The sequence below is a fragment of the Aythya fuligula genome, chromosome 9 (assembly GCF_009819795.1).
Source record: "Aythya fuligula isolate bAytFul2 chromosome 9, bAytFul2.pri, whole genome shotgun sequence".
NCBI classification, from domain to species: Eukaryota; Metazoa; Chordata; class Aves; order Anseriformes; family Anatidae; genus Aythya; species Aythya fuligula.
Window position 1 is genome coordinate 5,150,128 of NC_045567.1, and position 20,677 is coordinate 5,170,804.

A 20,677-nucleotide genomic window follows, 5' to 3' on the forward strand; every position below is an offset into this window, starting at 1 on the left:
CCCCTCGCCCCCCCAGGCAGGCAGACGAGGCAATTAGCGAGCTCATCCCTTTATTCCCAACACCCCCGCCCCGTCCTTCCCGGCGCCCCGGCAGGCGGCAGCGCTGAGGCGAGCGGGCGCGCAGGCGCGGGGCGGGCCGGGTGCCGCCATGCCGACCGTCAGCGTGCGGCGCGAGCTGCTCTTCCAGGCGCTGGGCCGCAGCTACAGTGAGTGCGGGCACCGGGCACCGGGCGGGGGGCAGCGCGGGGCCGGCACCGGCACCGGCCCCGAGCGGGGGTCCCCGCGTGTGAGAGGCCGGGCCGGCACTCGGGGCTGGGCCCTGACACGCGGAGCCCCTCGCAGTGACTGCGGCAGTAACGCCTCAGGGAACGCGCTGAGTCCTAAGGAAACTGCTGCGCGGGCGCTGGCAAACTGCTTCACGTGTTTCCCCCCCCCCTTTTTTCAAAATTGTCTGAAATTATCAAAATAAACGCCACAAAATTTAGTTTTAGGGTTCCGAGCTCTGCTTGTAAACCAAAACCCACTTTTTTTTTTTTTTTTTTTCCTGCCCCCCCCCCCCCCCAGCTGATGAAGAATTTGATGAGCTTTGCTTTGAGTTTGGCCTGGAGCTCGACGATGTGGTAAGTCCTGGTTTTGTTACCTGATGGAGCAGAATGACAGCAGGTATACACGGTAAGAGCCTGCGCTGCACATTGCCACCGGCTTCCCCGGTATAGTGCTGGACAAGGCCCTCACCGTGCGCCAGAGAAAACATCAAGTCAAGGTCTGGAGGGAACCGTGCCCGTGGGGCTGTGCTGAAAAAGTGATGCAGACAGGACTTCAGCGTCCCCTTTATCCTGTGCGATCCCTCAGCAGTACTGCAGCGAGCTTTTCCACCTGAAACCTTCTCATATATGTGTGTAGCACAGTCCAGAGTATGTAACACAGACCTTTAGGGTCTTGTATAAAATACTCCTGTAACAGAGTGTATTGACACAAGTGGTTTGAATCTGAAAAGGAGACCCCAAAGTTGCTGTTTTAGGGGGCAGGAGGCCCCCATGTGGCATAGTGCTACAGTTTGTAAAGGTTGGCAATCTCTGTTGACAAATAATTCGTTTAATTCAGCAGCATAAATAAGGCCACAAGGAAAATATGGCAAATATTAAACATATTTGCAAGGTCTTATTGGCTGTGTTTTGTATGCATTTTTGTGTGCAATACCACAAGAATGTTTCCCCTGGACATTCTGTTTCCTGAGTTGTAGCTCACTCACATTTCAAGTTTTGAACTAGATTCTGTACTTGTGAAAGTTTGCTGACCCTCTTGCTTGTATCAACATAAATCTTGTTCCAGTAGAACTCATTCTGGTTTTGCTTTTTGAATTAAATTAACAGTTTTTTTAATTAGGTTTTTTGAAAAACATCTAAACCCTATATGTCATGTTGTATTTCAGAATAGAACTGATAACACCAATCTTTCCTGATCTGTAGCTGTAAATAAGGTCCCAGTTCTCTACGGGAATCTGCTAGCTTGCAGACTCGTGCTTCTATCGCTGTTTTAACAATTCAAATTCTAATAGTGGTTTTTTTTTTTTTTTTTCTTTTGATATGTTACATTAAGATCTTTACATATCAGAAAGATATTGATTTTACATTATTTTTGATACTTGGCATGTATACTTGCTGTATAAATCCAAATTATACTTTTAAACTTTTACTTAATAGTTTTTCCTTTTACATTATCTCACTATCATTGTGCTGTCAATGTCAAGATATTTCAGGTTAAAAACATTTTTTTTGCTTAATTTCAGACATCTGAGAAAGACATCATAAGTAAAGAAAAGGGTGAAGGAAAGGCAGAGGGTGCATCTGACACCGTTCTCTATAAAATTGATGTTCCTGCCAATCGATATGATCTTCTTTGCCTCGAAGGGTTGGTCCGAGGACTGCAGGTCTTTAAAGAAAGGTAACAGAGTTGTGAGATTTTTGTGTGTTTTGTTACTTGTTTGAATACGCGTCCTTTTCTGGTCAATAACCTTGCTACTTGACTGGAGAGGGCAGTCTGAGGCATAGATCAGCTGGATTTGTCAGATGTCCATATGCTTCCCTGTTGTTCCTCTGGAGAGGGCCTGTTACATGCTTCTGAGAGACTAGACCAGAATCTTGTTACATTTTGGATCTGTTCTATAATTTTTTTCAACTGCTGCTCCAGCTGATACTCATCCTCTGTAAACAACGACTGCAGAGGCACTTTGTTGTGCTCCTCTGTAATACGTACTGATACAAATTATTTATTTCACTTTTCTGCTATGACTTTATCTTCACTAAGGCGTCCTTTCTATTTTAGTTATCTGTTTAGTATTCAATAGAAAACTTAATGTTTAAGCAGCATAAATAAAATCTACGTGCCCAAATCCCAACATCCAAAACCAGAACAGTTGCTAACAAAATTTTCTACATATAGTTGTTGCCATATTTCTAAAGTTTCCTGCATTTTACAAATATTCTGCTTTTCAACTATAGACTTGCTTCTATTTTTATTCTAGGATAAATCTCCCTAGGTATGAAAAGATAATACCAGCTAAAGGTGAAGGTCAGAAGCTGATTATCACTGAAGAGGTAAAAGTGTTTACTGCACTGTGGTGTATTGAACATTTCTCAAACAGAAAGATAGCTATGAAATTGATTATTGGGACCGATTTTATAGCAGCAGTGAGACTGGGAATCTTATTTGCAGAACAAGAGCTAAAGAAATTTAAATATTTCTACTCAGTTTGATTTGTTTTTAGGGAAGGGGGGTGGGGAGGAACAGACATTTTTCTGGGTGAATTTAGTAGCTAGTAGCAGGTCAAACCAAAGTTTCAGGTAGTTGGATAGCGTTTCCCTTCTGGGCTATTACAGGGTACATTGAAAACCTCATTGCCTCTACCAGACTTGGAGTTTTGTTATTTTTTCCTTGTATTTCTAATGTATTTTCATGATTTTTCATTTTGATTATTACTTTATAAAAGAGGATTTTATGAAGGAAAGGGCACACTTCATCAGTTTAAGTTTTGTATATTGCGTACTTGAAATTTATAATCTGTTGCAGACTGCCAAAGTCCGTCCTCATGCTGTAGCTGCAGTTCTTCGTAACATAACTTTTACCAAAGAACGCTATGACAGTTTCATTGACCTCCAAGAAAAGCTACACCAAAATATTTGCAGGTTAGTGCTTAAATGTAAAGTAGCATATAGTGTTTGTGTATGATTTGGTCACATTAAGATTTCACAGGCCTGTTGGGGAGAAGCATTATATTTATATTTGTGCTAAGGAAAATCTTTTATAACAGCTCTCTTGATCCTTCTCATTTCCTTCCCTGTTTCTGCCTGTTCTCAATACAGGCATAAATAGCTGCTACGTTTTCTGCAACAGTTGAGGAAAAATCCTTTTGCAGTAGTCCTCTTGGATTTGCCTTTGACTGTTGCGTGGGTTGTTAACGTTTGTATCTCATCAGTAGCATGCAGACTGAAATTAATTTCTAGGCTTCTCAACATTGTCCATCTGCTTTTTCAGTAAGATCTATGAACATACGGGAATATTGAGCATCATAACAAGATCTCAAATGAACTCCAGCTATTACTAGGAAAGTCATTATTTGCCTCCTTTCTCTAGGAGAAGAGCATTAGTAGCAATAGGTACCCATGACTTGGACACCATTGCTGGTCCATTTACTTATACGGCTAAAGCACCTTCTGAAATTAAATTCAAGCCCTTGAACCAATCGCAGGAGTACACAGCTCCACAAATGATGGATCTGTACAGGGTAAGTGTCATTTTTCAGAGCTGATGTGCTAAAGGCAGGAAGCTAAGTTTCCAAGAATTTGCATCTTGTATACCCCTGGCATTAAGGGTTGTTCTAACAAGAAAAACCCAGCCATCTTCTGTACCTTCAGCCAATGAACATTCCACATTTTGGTTACTCAAGAGAAATGCATGGTAATACTTAAATTATGTTGCCCATGAAAGATATATCACGTTGTTTGATGTCTAAACATAACTCTTAATATAGTGAATTCAATGTTAGCCTCCCAGTTTTTCAACACAAAGACTGTTTTTCGTGATATTCTTCATAGTACTGTAAAAGGTTTATATACGTGCCTCTACTGTAAATATATTCACTGTACAAAGCTGACAAAAAAGTGGATGTAAATAATTGTTTTAAATGTTATTTTAATTGGGCCAACTTATGTGGTGTCAACGTTAAATTATTTACTCAGCTACATACTATGCAGATGTAGCACTGCTCTTGGCCCAGTATCCTGATGAAACCTGGTCAGCATTAGGAAAAGATTTTAACAGGTCTAGTTTTACACTATTTATGAAGGCCACTTTAAACATCAGTACTTGAAAATGATACTATTATTAAAATATAGAACTCTGTTGGAGCACACATACAGAGGTAAAAAAAACTCTCGAAGATATCTGACTGAAGACAAGTAAAAGCTAGAAAATGAGGCATCAGACTAAAAGAAAACTATTTTTGGTAGAGCATATACCCATGTCATTGGAACAAATGCAAATTTTGAATCAAATTTAAGTGTAAATATGTCAATATTCAGCAATTCATCATTAAAAGCATCATAGTGAACATTTTTAGCAGTTCTAAGGAATGTTCTGATAAACTAAGGATGGGTGCTTGTGGGTTTGGCAGTAGCAGGTCTGCTGTGGTGAACGAGGGCATTGTTTGGGTAGCATGTGTTACGCGTTTTTGAGAGAATCCTTAAATAAATCAGTTATCTAACATTTTGGAAGAAAACAAAAAACAAGCTCTCTGATTTCCAAGTGTTCCTGCTTTTGACAGTGAATAGCTTTTGCTAGTGAAGTACCTAGATGTAAGCCCAATCCTGCCCTCTTTAAAAATTCCCATCAATGTCTCAGTAGAGGACTGTGGTAGAATGGAAAATTTGTAAGTGAGCTAATGTGAAATTTAGGGTTATGCTTTATTTCTCCAGACTGACAGCCATCTTCGGCACTATTTACACCTGATTGAAAACAAACCGCTTTATCCTGTCATATATGACAGCAATGGTGTTGTTCTGTCCATGCCACCAATCATCAATGGTAAGATTTCTGATGACCAGTTTGTGCTGTTGCTGCTGTTTTGTGAGTCAGGGTGTCTAACAGAAACGTTAATGTGCAATATGGTTTATTCTCTTCTATTCAAATTGTTTCACTTACAACTTCACATGGAATTCTATATTTCTTTCAGTTTAAACAAGACCACATTTTTTTGTTTCCTTGGGTTTCTAGTGTTCCTCTTTTCTCAGACAAGACAATATAAAGGTCCCACTGCAAACCTCTGCACTTATTTTCTCATATCCTTCTACATTTTTATAGTATAACCTCAGGATAGGTTTCTTGTGGTAGGAACCTTTGTTAGAAAAGCATTTTGTATACCTAGACATGTTGTTCATTCATCAACGATTTAGCTAAAAGAAATAAGAAATTATTTTGTAAACTGGTTTAAAAAAAAAAGGTAATTCTAAAAAATCTAAATTCTAAAAAAAATTAGTTTACTGGTAAACTGCAATAGTCTGCTTTGTAGTGTTTTAAATGGTTATAGCAGGGATCTTTATCTACATCTTAAGCCCAGTGTATTTAGCAGCAGTGTGAAGCAGTTCTTGTGAATCCTTTTGGTATCACAGGTAACTTCAAGAAGTCTTTAATGGGTTAAAAAAAAAATAAATTGGTCTAAACTTTTTTTGCAGTGTTTCCAAACATGAGTTTCCTCTGAATGCAAAAGAAGCTTTGGGGTGATTTTTGAGAACCATGTTTACTGAAACCAATTAATGACGTGGCAAAAACAACTCCCTTAACAGAGATAATTCAGTATATCTATACATCTACAGATTAATATAGGTCAAAAATTAGTAACCATTTCCCTACAGTGACTGATAAAATCTGCAGGGATAATCACATTGGATGTATTTTTCCTGAAAGTCTTTATCCAAATCTTAAACAGCTAACCTAAATCATCTTACAGGGCAGCTCAAATTCTGTGACAGAGTCTGGTTAAGAACAACTGTATCTGATCCTTCTCGGTTAGGCTTACTCCAGCCTCGGTGTGTTCCGTGTATAAACATTGCACATTGTTTACATTTTATCAGAAAGGTTAAGCTAAATTTCTTAAAAACTGTCTGTACTTTAAAGAGGAGTATTTGATAGAAGCTTCCAGGTTAACAGTTCTTTTTAGATAGATCAGGAAATGTAAATATTTGCCTTTTTTTTTTTTTTCCCATTACCTACAAGTATTTAAATGAAAGGTTATTTGGGCTTCAAAGTGAGGCCAGAAGAGCTGAGTACATTTCAGCTCTAAAGGGGTATGGCATAGCATCCTGGAAAGGGCGTACAGCATCCCTCCCTCAGTCTTCACCTCGCTGCTGTACCTGACTTTCTGTCAGTCTAGCTGTGACCTAGTGTTGCAGGTAGGAAACAGAAAAACAGAAGCTGAGTGACTTGTTTGGGATCAAAGGGAGCAAGAACATCTGTGTCTATCTAAGCGTCTGCTTCCCTTTCACTCCTGTGGGGTGCATCTGCACCAGGGAATGGGGCAAGGAAAGGTGAGAAGGACTAAGGTTTTATTTGGCACCACCTCAAACAATTCTAGGACTGCATGTGTCCACACCATTTGGTGACTAGCAATGAAATTCTTTCAAGGTACGCACTGGACATCTATGCCTAACAGGCAGTGTGAGGCAGATTTCTGTTCAGCCTCCTCACACAACTTGCCATTTACTAACAGAACCCCACTTTTTTAAGGACTTGACTACTGGGGACTTGGCATCCAATTTGCAAGGAAGACATTTTAGATGATGGCCCTGACTGCATTGTCTACCTTGCTTCTTCAAAATGACAAAGTTTTGAGTGCATCAGCCATGTGGTGCAGGGCATACCTCACAACAGCAAGTACAGGCAAAAACCAAAGCCAGGCTTAAAAGGAACCCATCCTGTGCACTAGGCCACTAATGTAGACAAAAGCCAGAGTATCTCAGATGACAGTCAAGATCTTGGTTATTTGCAGAAGCAGCTATGGATGTTTATCAGTGTAAATCACTTTTTAAAAAAACACTTCAATCTTCCCTATCCAAGGCTGCTTTCTTATGCATGTTACAAAGGCAGATGTGCTGCCAGAGCCGGGAAAGGGGAGGTGCTCTGGAAGTGAAGAACCACTCTGCCACCAGCAGATGGCTGCTGTTCTGCTAGCTTGTTTTTTCAACTGGATACAGAGAGTGGCTGTAGATTTGTGTACCTTCCAATGTAGAAGGACAGCCAGGTCAGCAAGTCTGGTCTGCCTTTTCTGATAGGAAGCGCGCTGTTTTTCCCCTTCTTGATTTATAATTTGAAAATAGAAAGTACTGTTGTTCTTGTAAGAATTCTGAGTGTTGGTGCAGTAGACATAGTGGTTTTTAAGCTGGGGAAGGTGCTTTCTGAATCACAAAAGCAGTCAGTGTCATTGCAAGATAAGTAATACCATTTCTCAATTTGTTATTCTCTTCATGTTTTAGGAGATCATTCAAAAATAAACCTAAACACAAGAAATGTTTTTGTTGAATGTACAGGCACAGATATGACAAAGGTAAGTTAATCTTTTCTGCTTTTGATACACTGTAAAGTCCCTGTTTTCCCTTTGGGTAATAGTGCTCCAGTACAAAGACCTGCAGTAGACAGGTGTTTATAGAGCAGACCTCCCATTTCAAAGGGGCAGGATAAGTTGTGGGGCTACGTGGAAATCCCTCAATAGAGTTTTAGACTTGCTTTGTGGACAGTGTTGTGTGTTCAGGGGGCTTTGTTTTTACTAGGTCTTTATGATGACAGTATGTGTTCAGTTTGTATTAGCAAATCTAAGTAAACTAGGTTTATTTTTGGTTTTGAGCACTTCTTGAAGCCTTTCAGACCTAGAAAAAGAGGAAAGTTCAGTAAGACTGCTTACTTCGATGGAATACTCTGTAAAAAATCATTTTGTCTCCAACTTCAAATTTAGGCTGAGGGAAGGGGAGAAGACTTTTTCTTTTTAGTTATCTTTTTCAAGCAGGGATGCTGTGCAAATTATTATGAAATGGAAGTCCTTCCATATGCAAATTCTGTAAGTCAAAGCGGAAGCATGAAAGCCCAGCGGTTATAATTGCCTATTCTCAAATATAGGTTGTGCATTCATTGATAGTTTCCCTAAAATGTGTACGTTGATGCTGAAGAGCAAAGAATGCTTTTAATTTACCCAGCTACACAATGGTGTATTATTGATGCAAATTTACATAGTGGAGAATAACTTCTAAGCAAACTAAAAATTAAATACTTCTTGCTGCTGCTTACTTTGATAGTGCAAAATAGTGCTGTTCTGTTTCCATGAAGAAAATTATACCGTGAGGCATCAAAAACAGTATTTGTAGATTGAGAAGTTGAGCTGAATCTCATGGTTATGTTCTATTATACTAATGTGTTAAAATATCAACTGTTCACTAAAAAGTTTTGCAAGTGAAGCTAATTTAACAGTATTTTCTTAAACAATGCACAATCCTCCAGCCTCTACATTCTCACTTGATTAGCAAAGTAACTAATTAAACTAAAGTTTTGGAAGATGCAATTCCAGCTGGAAATAAAGATCTCTGTGTATCTTCAGAACAGTTTTAACAAAAACATACAAGTATTTCAGAGCCTTGAAGAGCAAGGATTTCTGTTTTTCAAGCTTTAGTGTAGATATCTTCGCAGCAGAAGCAAAACATTTCTTAATACTTGGTCTGGTATTTTAGACTGCTATGATTCTGGATTCTTAGGTACTAAATAGCGTAGAATGAACAGAATGTAAGATTTTTTTCCCTTTTTTATTACACTTTGCTTTCAGTAGAAGTAGAGGACAGATTTCAATGTGATTATCATTTTTATTTTGTAGGCAAAAATTGTTCTTGATACTATAGTCACGATGTTTAGTGAATATTGTGAGAAGCCATTCACGTGAGTATAAATCTAGTCAGAAAGCTATTACATTTGGGCCACATTTAAAAAACACATTTTTAGTTCTGTTTTTCTGTCTCTCACAGTGTTGAAGCAGTAGAAGTAATTCTTCCTAATGGGAAGACCCACATCTATCCGGTAAGCATAGTGAGATGGTATCTTACTATCCTTGGGGAAAGGACTTTAATTACATGAAGTATAAGGGTGCTATTATTGATACTATCATCTCTTCTGTAGAGGTAATGAGTGAGTCAGGGCCTTCTCTAACCCCGCACAAAAAAGAACAGTGCCTCAGTTTCCCCTTATGTTGAAAACTCGTTCTGAAGCTCCACTAATTTATGATGAAGCTAAAAATAGTCTCACAGTTTGATACTCAAGAAAGATGGCTAGGCTTTAAAGTTACGTGTGGAAACCACTACTGTGGGTTTAGAGTTTGTGATAACAGACATTTTGAGAAACAAGCAGAGATTGCAATCAAAGGTCATAATCTGTGTCTAAAGCCTTTAAAACCTACCTGTTCCGTATCAGGAAAAAAGGAATGCAGAAAGAGGTCCTTCAGGCTGAAACCAGTGGGCAGCTGAAATCAGCCTCAGCATAACTTATTATCAGATCAGGAAGCTGTAATGCCTATGAGTTAAAATAACCTTTTAACACCAGATTTTTTCAGTCCTTCATTTTATAGACTCCAACTATATAAAGGTCTATTAGGCAGTATATTGACTACAAGTGCAGGTTTACCTGTACTAGGAGTGCCAGGTACATCTCTGTGCAGTGACAGAGTCGTTTTAGGAGAACAAAAAAGCATAGAGAGCAGTCCCTCCTGTTTCCTGGAAGTGACTGAAGACAGAGATCTGGTTGGGTTCGTAAAATTGGACGTATCAAGCAAGTACAAATTAATTAGGGAGAAAGAAACTTTGTTGTTGTTGAGAATTTTTTCTAGTTATATCTTAGCTCTTTCTTCTAACAATGGTAACTGCAGTCTTCAGAGGAAAGACCTAGAATCTAGAAGTGACATCCAACAAAACAAATCACTGTACTAGGCAGTGCAATTTCCCTACATAAAATAGAGCAAAAAATTCAGAGTTCTGGATGCTAAGGTTTTTATGGATTTGTTTATCTAGAAGTTTAGAAACACTTTAAATATACATACACAATAGCTTGCTATAGATGCATTACAAATTTCCTAGGTTAAATAATGGTAAACATTTCTGTGCCAATACAGAGGTAACAAGTTTTCCTTCCTTTTCCTCCAAATAGTCATTTGATCTGTACTAGACCATGCAGTCTCATGCATGACCATTCACTGCTTTAGGGCTTTGACTTAAGATGAACCGGTGACTGGAAACTTTCAGAAACCCTGTTACTTGCGTTTATCTGAAATTATCAGAAGTTTCAATAACAGTGATTTCATGCTGCATTCAAACTCCTAGCTTAACTGAGAACAGCTTTTGCATCATGTACTGTAGTATTATTTTCAAGAATCATGTTATCATAAAATACTGAATTTAATGTAATATTCCACACCTGTCTTCTGTGGATGACATTTGAGTATCACAGTTAGAAGAAGCTAGATTAGCAAGATGTCAAAACTGAATCCTTTTAGAGGTAGCAAGGGTTGTATATGCTGAAAAGCTTTACCTTTCTTTTTAGGAACTGGCTTACCGAAAAGAGAAGGTGAAACCTGAACACATTAACAAGAAGTTAGGAATCAGGTGTGTTACTGCAAATAAAAGCTTCTTTTATTTAAGCATTAATCATGAAAAAGGTACTTAAACACCGATTATTACATCGTTTTAAAAATGTTTACACCATGATTTTTAATCTATGAAAAAATTCTGGGGTTAACTTTGGTAATTAGATCAGTTCTGTAGGACTTTCTTTGCTGTTTTCACAAAAGAGGAATGGTTCTTCATGGCCTCTCACAACTGTTAAGAAGTAAAGAAAAATGACTGTCTCGGAGTCAGAATCTGAGCTGGCTTTGTTGGAATGCGGAGTTTACGTACAGTCTGTAAAGCACTTAGAGATTATTGGGGAAATAAGGCAACATAGCAGAAACACTGATTACTTTAAAAAGTATAGTGTAAGATCAGTAAATTACTACTCTCTTGTTTTGTTTCAGTGAAACTCCATCAAGCCTTGCAAAGCTGCTGACTAGGATGTGTTTGAAGTCACACGTCACAGGGAATGGGAACAATATAGAGATTGAAATCCCTCCTACCAGAGCGGACATTATCCATGCATGTGATATCGTAGAAGATGCAGCAATAGCTTATGGTTATAACAACATTCAGATGACTATTCCGAAAACGTACACCATAGCTAATCAAGTAAGATTGCCCCTTCAAATAAGCGCTCTGTTGTCAGTAAATGACTAGTGCATGCCAGAAGGGCTTTGGGGAAAACAGAACCTAGGAATTAAATATTTTGACATGCTTTGCCTTGAGAAGTATTTACCATGGATAGGATACAAAACAGATGCCCCACTGATTTGAATAAGTCCAAGACCAGTGGTCGCTGGTACTTGAAAAAAGACAGGGTTTAAGCAGGGAGCCCATATTAAATCTGTAATTGGGAGATTCATTTCCTCAGGCAAGCCTAAAGGCAGCTGGCTGATGCTTTCAAAAAATTTTAAGCACACAAGCAGAGTACCTCCCTAGTGAATTCACCATAATGTAAGAGGCAGAATCACCTCGGGAAAGAACAGAAGAGTGTTTTTAGATGGAAGTCAAAAACTGTGTTTTGTTTAATTTTAGCTCCCCCTCAATAAGCTCACAGAACTTCTGAGACTGGACTTGGCGGCTGCTGGATTCACTGAAGCACTCACTTTTGCCCTGGTATATTGATTGTATTGATTTAACATTTTTTTACTTGCATGTTTGAAAGGCAATGCACAAAAACTGTAGAGGATGGTTGAGACTATGCTGTTGTATAAATGTACCACTATTATCTGTTACTGTTTTAAGCAGGTGACTGCTTACTAGTGCTTTGGAATTACAGTGTAATATTTTGTGAGTTTGTAAGTCAGAAATTGACTGCTAATTGACAGAAACTGCTAATGTGGCATGCAATTCTACGTGTAAAGGCAAGAATAGTTGCTGAAGTACTGTTTTTAGTTTAACTTGACAGTATGAAATTGTAAGACAGCAACTCTCTTCAGGGATTTTGATCACCCAATGTGAAACTCATCATAGTTTGATAATCTGGAAAACAATTTATCAAAATTTAGTAATTTCTGGTGGATATTACTACAGTTCAGAGATCACACTTTCTATTTGTCTCTTCCCAGTATTGTCGCCTGCCCATGGTTCCTTGGATTAGATACCAAGTTGATATATAATTATTCAGTCACAGTTTATTTTAAGAATCCCTGTAGGCGCTATATAATGCAGACTAAGGAATCATAAGTGAAGTTTTGATAACGTAGTCAAAGATTTTAAGATACGGTGATGCAGGCTCCTAAAACATTTGCATGCATTTGAAAAGTTTAGGTATTGCAACTGAGGTTGGTAATCCAAACGGATCAAATAAAATTTTAACACCTTCACATTTTATGGAGCTTAAAATGCAAGATTTATAGTTACTCCGAAGCCTGAAAAATGTATTTTAGGTTTAATATTTTATTACTTGTTAAATGTTACTTGTTTAAGAAACAAGTCAGTCATAACTGATGTTACTTCCTGCAGTGCTAGTATTTGACGAAGATTACCTGTGGTAGTACCATCTTGGGGAACTGCTGTGTAAAACATGGTCAAACTTTTTATAATTCACTGCAAACGTCTCTATATAAATTCCTTTTTTGTTTCAGCACTGAATAGTTAGTATGCTCAAAAATGTCGAGTATATTCTATCACTACAATAGAGAACCTTTATGAACTGCCACAGCAGAAGATCACACAGTGTATTATTTTATCGCATTACATTTTGTATTTTTGCTATGGCACAATGAAACCCACAGTCTGCTGTCACCAACACTTCACTGAAACAGCAACATGAGGTCTGTCCCTATGGCAAACATCAGTTCTGCTACTACATTCTGTAACCCTGTGCTCTGTGACAAGCACTGCTTACATGTCTGTGAATGTAATCCTAGTTTTGGTTTGAGCCCTAAATTATCACTCCTACAAAGTAACATTGCTTTCTGTGGGGGCTTCAAATTAGCCAAAATGCACTTAGTTGCATCATAGTAACATACTGCAGTTTAGATACACATCTGCAAACTTGAACACAATTTTATCCTCCTAAGGTCAGCATTCATATAAGATTCTCTTTTTTAGTCAACAATCTACTCTTTCAGATGTTATCATCATCTGCTCCTTTTCCTCACATTTAGACTATCAACACACTTCTCGGAATGCTGCCAGTGCGAAGGGAGACTGCAGTATACTGGCAAATCCTCAATTACATGCCTAGTCTGCTATTGGTTTCTTAATGCATTAATAAAGCTATAAATTCTGAAAATTTGCAGTGTGGATCTTATCAGTCGCATCTGTTGCTGTATGTGCACAGACATTGTCTGAGCCTGATAAAGTACATGTGTATTGCTTTACTGATCAGCTTAACACTACACCTTGAGAATATGGACTTGAAAAATGTTCCAGCTCAGAAAAACAAAAACAGAGCTATGAGAATTTTTTTGTTGTTGTTGTTAGATAGTACTTTACTTTCTGTCAGTTACCCCAAAGGGATTGTTTTCTTTGGGAGATAGCTTGGGTACCATTCCCGTACTATTTTCCGAATAAGGTATTTTTTCCACTGCAAGTCAGCCTCTGACAGCAAATTATGACAGAAGCTTAAATAAACACTACTTTTTTTAACTAGCTTTATTTTGGTTAGTAATTAACATTTGTAGATAAACCAGTTTGCCTACTTTGTCTCAAGACCGGGGCTCAGTTTGTATTATAAGAGGGTGTTGTACATGAGGGCCTCAGCACAAGAGCTCTGCTTGCATTGCTCATTATAGATGGCAGGTTTTGTCATTGGCTCCCTGTCTGTCTTAACTATTTGACCTTGTGTTTTTTTTTTCTTTCATCTCTTCTTCTCAGTGTTCTCAAGAAGACATTGCGGATAAACTTGGCACGGATATCTCTACAACAAAAGCAGTACACATAGCAAACCCCAAAACTGCAGAATTTCAGGTGAAGTAACTTAATTCAGGTCAAGTTTGGACGCAACAGTGTCACAGATACTATGTATAAAGAGGAAAGAAAGGAACTCACAGAAAACAACTTACAGAGCTATAGAGCTACTTTGTCTTGCAGCAAAGAGGATGTGGGTGTTTATGCACTAAACTTGCTAGCAGTCATTTTCTGTTATATCTTCACTAAGAAATAACTTACGTGGTGTGAAACACTTAGCTTTTCAGTGAAGTAAAATACCATATTCGGTATGATGGCATGTAGCAAAATTGAGCTGTCTTATTACAGAAAATTCCACCCAGATTATTGATTGACACCTGCATTTAGAAAAGCCAGTAAGTATAAATAGAAATATTGGACCTGCAGTTACCTTCTGAGCTCTGAATGAGAAGGTTTTTGTTGTTTGTTTTTTTTTTGAAGTAGCTGTTACCACAGGTTTTTTTTCCTGGATATATATGTGTATGTGTGTATATATATATATATATATATATATATATATAAAATAGAGAGAGAGAGAGGTTTTTTTGAATCTGAAATTTATCAGTGGTGTGAATACATGAATGTTTGATTGGGAAGATGGACCTCAGGTTAATTTTGAAAGCATCTGTTTATCTTTGAAATCTGCTTCAGAGTCAAATAAGCTGGGGATTTTTACTATTCTATTTATCATCATACTTTGTTTTATTTCAAATAATTACCCAAATATGTTAACTGTCAATGATAACATTCCTTCTGCTTTTCCTTGGTGATCCTGAGTGGATCCATCTGAACAGAGGCAAACGTATTTATCTGTACCTGAAATAATCATGAGAAATTATCTTTTTGTCAGGGGAGATAAATGAGCACTTACAAGTAGTGACAGTGTTAGTTCAAGAAGTGTTTTGCTGTCAGACACACGGTCTGATTTTTTGGGTGGTCCTTTGGGGACTCTGGAGTTGGACTCGATCTCTGTGGGTCCCTTCCAACTTGGGATATTCTATGATTTAGCTTATAGGGAAAGTGACTAGACGTTATGAGATCTGTAAAGTAAATGGAAAACAATTTTGAGGCGTATTTTGTTTCTAACCTAAGAAATACAAAGGTAAACACTTTACAGAAAGGCTTAAAGTTTCAGTAAACTGTGGTATCTTCCTCCCAAGACCTCTGGTAAGTCTGATTTCTCTGAATATCAAAGATACCTTTCCAGGTCTTTCCTCTAATGGTAAAAACATTCTGCTGCGGTAAAAAACGTTCTAATTAAGGAACATAATTTTGGGGTAACTTCATGTATTTTCTGTTCTATTTGCTACCACAACTAAACAGTCCTATGAAGCCACTGTCATAAGGCGTTTAGGCTATTATCACCTGTTTGTATATATCATTTTGCATGGTAATTACAGCTGCTTGATACAGAATGTACCACAAACATAAAAGGTACTGACCAAGAACAAAAACAGCTCATGCAGATGGTCTTTCAGGCTATACAGTACAAAGAACATACAGAGAATGTACATTTTCAGTTATAATAATTCTAAAACAAAGATGGTGAAGAGTAAGAGATTAGTACAGTATTTGCACCTGACTACTTCTGACTTCTGGCAAAACATTAAGAAATGTAGCATTAGCTATTTTGCAATGTATCTCACTTGCAGCATCCGTGTTTGTCCTGCAGGTGGCACGTACTACCCTCCTTCCTGGGCTACTGAAAACTATTGCTGCTAACCGAAAGATGCCCTTGCCTTTAAAGCTCTTTGAGATTTCTGACATTGTAGTAAAAGATCCTAGTAAAGGTAAGAAAAACTTCCTCAGCATTCATAACTCTTAAACTTCTTTGAAAGGACTGTAGGCCCAGCTTAGTTTCAGAAGCTTTCTGAGAGACTAATTAAGATTACCATTGTGCAAGTTTGGGAAAAACTTTTTAAAGAAACAGAAGGAATGACTAAGAACTGCAGGGTCAGCATGACCTGGACCCCAAGTAAGTTCCCAGATGGCAGCACTGGGTTTGTCTGCAACACTGATCTACTGGTACAACACCCAGAGGAACAGAAGGGGGATTGATTTGACATAATCAGTTACAGTTCCAAGACTTTTTTTAGCTGTATTGTATCTTTCCTAGCAATGCTGTTTACTCCAATAGCCAGTGGTAGGGTACACACTGTGCAGCTACTGGAGGATTTCATGTCCAGGGGGACTGCACGGGGACTGCTCCAGCTGGTAGCCCTGACTGACCGCTTCCCATGTCAGGGAGCCCAGTTGTGCATACAAGAATAAACTCAAGGCAATTTTACACCAAAAAGAACCTGCTCTGAACATATTTAAGGTACGTTGCTATTAGAGTACTAGAGCCTGCTTAAGCTGCTGCAGTCTCTAAAAAAGTGCAGTGTTGCCAGTTGAAAAGCAAAATGTCTTGAGTCAGGAAACGGCTTGCAGACTGATCCTAATCTGGACAACTGTAACTCAAAAATTTGGGTGTCAGTGCCGTTATCTTACCAACCAATTATCTTACCTAACCTTAATGATTCTGTGGTCTATCATAACATGAAGCCCCTTTCCATCACCTCAAAACAGGATTGCTAGTTTTTGTTCCCCAAATTTGTGTTCTGGAATATTGACAACCGATATGAAGAATCAGATCTGTAGCACGCACACTGGGTAAGGAACAGAGCAAGTCTTTGTATAAACATGTATAAATAAACAAAAAGCCCAACAGTATAAAATTTCCCCACTCGTGCATAAAAAGATTTTCCTTATCTTTCCTTTTCATCCAACTATGCTAAGAAAGCATGGCTGCCTTTGAACTGCTCTGTAACCTTAATTATTTACATGAAACAGCAAAAGCAGCTAGATTGCTTTCCAAAAGCTTCAGTGAAAGCCTTCCTGTGCGATGGGGCCTCTGTGCACTGATCTCACTGTACAGTATCAAAATTTCAGATCATCTTCTTCACCAGGAAAAAGGTACCAAAGTAAAATGAAATACAAAAATAGATTTTTAAAATAATAAACATTTTTCTAAAGAAATTTACGAATTCCTTTTTATATGGTATACCAAGGGAAAAAGAGTACACAGCTACAATTCTTGTGAGTGTGTACTTGTACAGTAGGTTACAACTTGGGATGAAGTTTTGCCTCTCAGTGGAAAAGGCTCACATTATTTTAAATTCAGCAGCAGAAATGGTTTTGTTGTTTCATTATCTGGTTTCAGATTTTAGTGGCTGTGTTTAAGGTATCTGGGATCTGCAAAACAAAGGTTTATATAAGGCATAAACAGAATGGCAAGTAAATTGCTTTGGTGATGAATTTAATTTGTAGATTACTTTTTTTTTTCTTTTTTTTTTTTTTTTTTTAAAAAAAAAGGGGGTGGGAAGCCTTGCCAAGCTAAACAAGCAGTTTTAGGAAAACATGAACTTTTTTTTTTTTTAGTTAAATACAAACGTTTTGGCGCTGCAGTTCATTCCTTGTTGGGGGGCATAAGTTAGCTGAAATGCAAAAAACTTGGTACAGATGGCAGAATAGCATTAGCATTCCTCAGAACCAAGAGTGGGGCTATTTATCTTGGAATAAGAAGCATGTTTATCCTGGCTTTATAAAATTTGCAAGTTAGATTGATTACTTTTATTTTGTTTGTGTTAATTGTAGCTCTTGAAAGCTTTCCTTTATGTGGATGGCTGCTTCACAATGTTGTGAGGAGTGATTTTGTAGTGTACTTCATTTTGATGGGAATCACTGCAACAGATGTAAGAAACACTTCTGAGGCCGCAGCTTTGTACCCTGTGCTCTCAGGCAGCCCTCTCATGGGCTGAGAACTTGCAGGCTGCAAACAGTATCTAAAATTGTTTTAATGTAGTCTGTAGAATAACTACTGTTTTTCCCAAACTTTGAAAATTAAACTTGCCTAATAAGTAGTTTGAAAGGGAAGGGCAGAAAGAAATAACTGGTAACTGCAAATGCTGAAAAATGTGGGATTGTTCTCTCACATATGGAATGAGATTTCTTGCAGAAGGCTTATGTCATCAGACTGACTAATTTAATTTTATTATTTCATGATTTTGGCATGCAGAATTTCCAATTAATAATGTAAGAAGTATGAGTCAAAAGTGTACTGACATTAACTGTATTTGAAATGGCATCTTGTAGTCATTCATGTGTGAATGAACCTAGCTTTTAAACACTGGTTTTTAATAAAATGCCTACTTACACAGAACCCACGCTTACCAAGGTGAACAGAACTTATTTCTCTTCAGACATATCTGGCAGAAAGTCTTGACGTACTAAATTAGCAAAATGTGTGCTAGATTTAATATAACTAAATGGAACCAAATCTGAGCAGAAATGTTTCTTCTCAAGGCAAGAGGAAACGTGATGATTTTGAAAAACTTAACGTAGCATTTGTGTAGTTAACTTGTAACCCTAGTCACTTCCAGTAGGATGGTTATACTGCTTCAGTGGATAAATGATTACCTTACGCTGCTCCCCCTAACACAGAATACCTTCATCACAATGGAAGAAATGAATCCATCATAAAATCACCTCTGATCAGCGATCTTGTGGAACCTGGCAAGCTTATGGTAGCATATTTTTAACATAATTCACATCATTTGAGAAGAGCTGGTGCCTAATTTGGAGCATTTTTCCAAGCTCTGCCTCGAAGTGTTAGTTACAAGCAGAAAATAGCTGTGGATTTTCATGAAGCTGTGATACAAGTTGAAATGAGCAGGTGCCCCCTTTCAGATTAAGTTACTTTTCTGAAGCATCCCTAACATGGAAGGGGGCAGCATACAGCACTGCTTTATCTTCCTCTGTACTCCTTGGACAGCGTATTCCTAACCAGCTGTCCATCCTTTGGACTGCTTTTCAGCAGCATCTCAAGGAAGTGCTTTGAAGTCTCAGAAATTATATATATATAATTTAGGTTGACATACTTGGCAGGCCAATTTGAAAAATAGAATTGCTTCATGGCATGACACAAGAGATCTCTTAAGTGAGTTATAAGGAACTGAAGCATTTCTAACATCCACCAGCTTTTACATACAGTTCCCAATACTTCTTCTCTCCTATTGTCTGCAGTGAATGAACTTCTTGTGTTGTAGCTGTAAAGGAACACGTTCTATAACACAGCTTTTTGGAATGCTTCAAAATGCATCCTTTACTTCACCAAAGATATTCACAGTTGGCTTGAAATCATGAGATATAAGAGTTGTTGTATACATTTCTTTCTGATGCTTTACTTAAGAAGAGTGATCTGAAGACACCAGCGACTCTGACCAGTAATGAAATGAAGTTCAGACAGTTGTCATGTTCTGCTAGCGTAATGGTCGGACAAAAGTGAAATCATGCTACTGCATATCTAGCCCAGAAAGCTTGCTTTCTTAGGAACAAATAAAGACTTGAGGAAGGGGAGAACACTTTGTTCTTTTTCCATTGGACAACACAACGTGAAAATAGATTATCCACCATTCATGACTGTGTAGTACTGACTGGCATCTTATTAGAGCCAGGAAACAGAGACACAATAATGATGCGACTGAACGGCCAGCTTGCTACGAGAACAGGAGTCAGATGTTGTGTTTATTGACATTTTCTCTGCAACCTTTACTTTTCTGTGTTGCTACTGTAATATAAAACTTCAAGATTGAATTCTCCATCATTATTTAATACTGCAAGTTATAATAATGACAGTAAAGGTTTCCCAAGTGACAAAACACAGAATTACTGTCACAGTCCATGTAAGTCCAGCTTTCAGTGACTGTCAAGAAAACTTGTGGCTATATTGCCAGGTTGCTGCTCTAGAAGTTTTAAATGACTTTTGGCTCCAAAAGGCTGTGCTTTCAGCTTTTGTGTAGGCTCTTGCTCCTGTATTTTGCGTTCCTTTTGAAACCTTTTTTCTCTGTCTTTTTACTTGGTAAACTTTTTCCTGTTTAGTTTTTGATAGAATTTTCTTACTAAATGGTCAGTTGGACCAAATAAGCCAGATGTAGATTTACTAGGTATCTAACTTCTCATGTGGTAGGCATTACCAGCTCAGGGAACACCCAGTGAACGCTGGAGTTTCTGCTTGTGCTTAAGCTTACTGCACTTCAGAGATTGGCTGGGGTGGATCAGGCCAAAGGCCCACTTAGCCTAATGTCCTGTCCGTAACTATAGCTAGGCACGTTTATCGAGGGAAAAGCACAAGATCAGGTAAGTATATATAATATTTTCCATTGCTTTGTGGCCAAAAGTCCTGATAAATGTCCACTGCACACACAGTTTCAGTGTATAAAGAACATAATTCACCCTGTAATAAACTAGATTTCATGTGCATTGCTTTTGGCTGATTACCAGGAAAGAAATCTGAAAGCCCTACTCATGCAGCTTTATGTCAGGTGGTACAGGCCTGCCTTAACTTGCAGACAGGTGGAGTTGTTCTTTTTACTCCTTCATTCCTTCACTACTGAAGAAGCTCTTATTCCCCTTTTCCTCTCAAACGTTACAATTAGCCAGAGGTGTTAAGGATTTCTATTATGATTTTTTTTAAGCGATTACTGTCAGTAAATCAATTTTTTCCCTATATCTAACTACCGCTAAGAGGAAGAGGTGAAGATGAGAATGTCTGT

The 20,677-nt window shown here is 38.2% G+C and overlaps 1 protein-coding gene across 4 annotated transcripts in view; it reads left to right on the plus strand.

The window, feature by feature from the left end:
• The first annotated feature begins 129 nt into the window (after positions 1-129).
• FARSB (phenylalanyl-tRNA synthetase subunit beta) overlaps positions 130-20,677 on the plus strand; it is a 36,284-nt gene continuing 15,736 nt past the window's right edge. For all 4 annotated transcript variants that reach the window (XM_032192986.1, XM_032192987.1, XM_032192989.1 and 1 more), the window contains exons 1-15: positions 130-206; positions 565-620; positions 1,790-1,944; positions 2,525-2,597; positions 3,070-3,185; positions 3,634-3,784; positions 4,974-5,082; positions 7,527-7,597; positions 8,909-8,970; positions 9,057-9,108; positions 10,621-10,682; positions 11,090-11,297; positions 11,724-11,804; positions 14,013-14,105; positions 15,757-15,874. In XM_032192986.1, the coding sequence (XP_032048877.1) occupies positions 149-206; positions 565-620; positions 1,790-1,944; positions 2,525-2,597; positions 3,070-3,185; positions 3,634-3,784; positions 4,974-5,082; positions 7,527-7,597; positions 8,909-8,970; positions 9,057-9,108; positions 10,621-10,682; positions 11,090-11,297; positions 11,724-11,804; positions 14,013-14,105; positions 15,757-15,874 (1,465 nt within the window). In that variant the 5' untranslated portion in view covers positions 130-148. The remainder of the gene's footprint in view (positions 207-564; positions 621-1,789; positions 1,945-2,524; positions 2,598-3,069; positions 3,186-3,633; positions 3,785-4,973; positions 5,083-7,526; positions 7,598-8,908; positions 8,971-9,056; positions 9,109-10,620; positions 10,683-11,089; positions 11,298-11,723; positions 11,805-14,012; positions 14,106-15,756; positions 15,875-20,677) is intronic.